The 4283-nt window shown below is 39.0% G+C and overlaps 1 protein-coding gene across 1 annotated transcript in view; it reads right to left on the bottom strand.

The window, feature by feature from the left end:
• Nucleotides 1-1454: 1454 nt before the first annotated feature.
• NDUFA10 (NADH:ubiquinone oxidoreductase subunit A10) overlaps nt 1455-4283 on the bottom strand; it is a 43194-nt gene continuing 40365 nt past the window's right edge. The window contains exon 10 of the mRNA XM_085304380.1: nt 1455-1893. Coding sequence (XP_085160506.1) covers nt 1825-1893 — 69 coding nt within the window. The 3' untranslated portion in view covers nt 1455-1824. The remainder of the gene's footprint in view (nt 1894-4283) is intronic.

The raw sequence follows: 4283 nt of genomic DNA, 5'->3' as shown, positions 1-4283 counted from the left end.
CTGGCAAGTCAACAGGTGTCTACAGAACTGACTGATGTTGAAGAGAGAAGCAGGATACACCTTCCTGGAAAAGTCATGGGATAAGGAACATGGCTGAGCTGCAGCATGCTCAGGTACACTGCCCAGAGAACCAGTCTCTGGAAGGTGAAAATTCACAGAGATCTTGCAATGGTTTAAAAGAAGTGCACAACAAGTATGTTCAGCATTTCTGTAGGTCAAGAAAAGCAGTCACCTCTATGCAGAAGAGCAGGACCTGCTACACTGGGTTAAGGAAGTCCCATTGACTCAGTTACAAGGCTTGCAGCCAGTCTGCTTTTTGTGTATATAATCATACATCCTGCTTACAGACCAGCCTCATAGGAGCGACTGCTCCAGGACAAGGCTTAGGACCAACACGAAAACTGACAAGGTAACTAGAAAGACACAATTCTTTATGAGTTGTCTTATGACAAGCAGGAGATGGGAAACAAGTGTGCAACAGCACATGCACATTGCCAACCTGATWGAAGGACCATAGCTGAGCAGTTCCTTTTTCTGATTAGGGCCCAAGGCCAGAAAACTTCACAGAACTGATTAAACCAGTTCTGCTGAGTTTCACACAGGTCCAAGGAATAGTGCTGGCCTTGTGTTCAGGCACTTGCTTGTCACCATGAATGCACCAGCTGTGTTAGCATAGGGGAGCATTAAAGCAGAGCACACAGTCCTTTGGTGACTGAAGAAACTATCTAAAGTCATAAAACATGGAAACAAAGAGCTAGAAGATCAGTGAGAAGAGCTACCTATTTTTTTTTTTATGTTCATCTATCTTAGTATCTAACTGCACCCTCCCACCCCTGGCACTTGTTAAAGGAGTTTCTTCACAATAGTTTTGATATAGGAAGGGGCATTGGCTAGACACTGGCTTAATTCAAAAGCATTGGTCTGAATACTGGAATGCCTGGCAACACTTTTATTCAGTGATTGAAGTATTTAGCCCCTTGCCGGAAATGCAGAATTACTGCAGACTAAATCTGGACAGCATTGCTTGAACCAAAGCCAAGGTGCTTCATCTGTGTGACTAACTAATACCAAATGAATCATTTCTTTAAAAAACACTCTAACTTGGATTTTCAGAGACTTGCAAAAATAATAATTACTTTTACTTTGTTATGCCCAACAAATATTTTGATCTATGGCTTCCTTTCAGGGGAATAAATTATGAGTACAACCGCTGGCAATTATTATAAAGTGTTTACTGTAAAGCACTGCTATTTTGCTGCTTAAATTGAGCTCACACTTATTTCCTTCTCTCAATGAACTTTTCTTTATGCTTGCTTGCTTTGATACCAATGTCCACTAAGAGACTTTGAGAACAAGCAAATACATCTTTTTTAAGCAGGTGCATTCTTCTAACAAAACTAAGAAAACACTATGCATCACAGAGCAAGAAATTAACTTTGTAAGAGACAGAAGGATGCAGGTTTAATCTCTCTTGATTTAATAGAACAACAACAATACGGTGTGATATTATATGTTACAATCTTGATGAAGAGAAAGTTCAACATTGATTTTAAGTCTGCCCCTGCAATACCAGATCTCCTATTATACATATACTACCTAACATTCAAATAAAGAGCACCCTGAATTCATCAGGGAACAATAAGCCAGAATAAAGAGATTTGCTTTCTTTGAGTCTACTCTTTTATTCTGTAGCTGGAAAATGAATTACCCAGTATTTTTCCCATGCTATACAGAATTGATGCAGAGCAGGCACACTGAACTCAGCTTCTTCTTCACTCAAGTTCTGTTGTCGATGACTGTTAGGGCTTCAAAGCAAGGCAGATTTCATTTCAGCCAGATCCACTTGTCACCAACATCAGCATTGTAGCCTTTCCTAAAATTGCGACCAGGAAGCTAGAGAAAGCAGAAAGTTCAGTCAGAGACATTTTTCTTTTCACTGTTTACTGAACTTTTAGATTGTCTCTATAGACTAAAGATTAGCACTTACAGAAAATTCAGTCCTCTTTGGAAAAAAACTTGAACTGTGTAGCTGGTAGAAAATCTCACAAAATATACTATACTGTACTATTTAAATACTAGGCCAATATCTCACCAACACAACAGCATATTACATCTAGATTCACCCAGGTCTTCTATTATATTCCCTTGTCCCACCTTCTAGTAAGAAATACTCCCTAAGAGATTTAACCATAGCATGCAGTAGAAGAATGGAATCAGCTAGTAGAATCTCATGCTAAAATAGGCACGTTATTGAACACATGAAACATTTCATGCATGAAATATTGAGTTAATTACATTAAATTAAACCATTCAAATGAAATTGCATATTTAGCTTTCAAGAGCAGAACTTAACTTTATTAATGCAGAAAGCAGTATCTGCCTGACTTCATAAGCAAAGCCAGAAACCACTATTTGCTGGAAAAAACAAAATTCTTTAACTCCCCCTACCCAAATTTCATAGTTATCCTGAGAGTTAAGCCTCAGCCCTCACTTGCTACCTCCAAACCTCACTGACCTTTTAAGTAGTAATTCTTCTGCACAGATCCTTAATGCTCTAGTGAGTTAACCTCTGCCTAAGCAGCTCACAGACATGGTGGCTAGCCTAACTGACTTTTCTGGATCAGTTGTCCCCAAATCAGGGCTCAGGGAAACACTGTGATGCTACAAGAAGTTCCAGCTCTTACAATGCAGACTGGCAGATACATACTGCCATGCACAGGGCAGTGCAGGACTAGGAACCTCTGCAACAGAGGCCTTTCCAGCAAGAACCTTCCAACAGGGTGTCAAAGTTGGGGCTGGTTTAAAGAGACATGATTCTCTGAAAAAAACAACAGGATCATGCAATGAACAGTTTAAGTCTAGGAAACCAAGGAATAGGCTGCAGAGGGAAAGGATGCATGGACTGGAGCACTAGGAAAGGGATAGCAGTTATATTAGAAAAGCTGAAGGGTCTGCATGCTCACCAGCGAAAGCAAAAAGACTGAAGCACATGATCCCTTTTTTGGTAGTTCATCTAGGCAGCCAGCTTCACAGATATCTCTCAAACAAAGCCCTGCAGGAGAGTTCAGAAGGAAAGGGATGTGCATAGCCTCACAGCCACGCATAGAAACAGAAAGTCATGCCTGGCCCTCTCAGCCTGCTGCTGTGTGAAGCTACACCACAAAAACACCACTTAAGGTTGCATTATAGACACAAACAGTCAATTGCAAAGCCATTCTGTCTTTAAAGATTTGGGGAAAGAGGCTGGATAAGTAGCAGCCACTTTAAATGATTAATGATTACAGACACAGCATGGAGGACTACAAGAGAATGTCTGTCAGGCCAGTTAAAATAGCAAACACTCCTTACACAGCCTACATGCTCTCTCTGCAGGCTAAGAAAGTGTTCCTCCAGGAGAAACCCACTGTATCAGGTCAACAAAAACACTCTTACATGACAGAAGACTGTCTCACCACAAGTTTGCCAACAATGCTGTCATCAAAATCATCTTACCAACTTGTTTAACAAAAACAACACAAAATTTCAATGCAACTTCAGCTTGAACAAACATATATCACACTCTGCACCCACTGGATAGCAAAGTCATGTGAATAAAATCTCCAAGCTACAGAATCAGAACATAAAATAGATACTTTTGACAATTACTCTACATTGAGTGATCTTAAGGAGGAAACAGATGTAGACGCATTTCAATCTTTTCCTCTTCAGAAAGTACTCACAACAACCTAAACTGCCAGAAAGTTTAGGGTCCTATCTCAAGAAATATCCTCGTTCTTATCTGTATAAGCAAATGAGACAAAAAGACAGTATCTATCTGTGATATATATAAACTGGCATCAAAAAGCAAATCACCATCAAAAAAGCAAATGAACTTTGTGAGAAAATCATAAAGTAAAATGCTATTAATATTAGTAGCATAATAATAATTAGCAAAATGCTATTAATATTTGCTATTAAGCAAAGATGTTATTATAAAACTCTTCTTCTAAAAATAAGCCATTAGTTGACAAATTATTGCAAATAATTAAAATCACTACAAATAATTAAACTCAGATCACTATGCATCTGCACAGAAACAAACACTTGCTCCACACAGGACCCCAACCTAGCCTTTTCAAAAAACTGTGAAAGCATCCTGTTTTAAAAGAGCTGCTCCTGTGAAAATAAGCATGACAAGCTCTTCATGTAATCTATACTTAGGCCACAGAAATAGCTATTTGCTCTAGGAAGAAGCTTGGGATTTTTCCTCCTCTCTCCTCTTTTTTTTTTTTTTTTTTTTTTTT

Source organism: Rhea americana, unplaced genomic scaffold (genome assembly GCF_003343005.1).
Source record: "Rhea americana isolate MKP2758 unplaced genomic scaffold, rheAme1 scaffold_209, whole genome shotgun sequence".
Classification (NCBI taxonomy): domain Eukaryota; kingdom Metazoa; phylum Chordata; class Aves; order Rheiformes; family Rheidae; genus Rhea; species Rhea americana.
The sequence above is the reverse complement of the archived record's forward strand: the minus strand, read 5'-3'. Positions and strand labels throughout refer to the sequence as shown.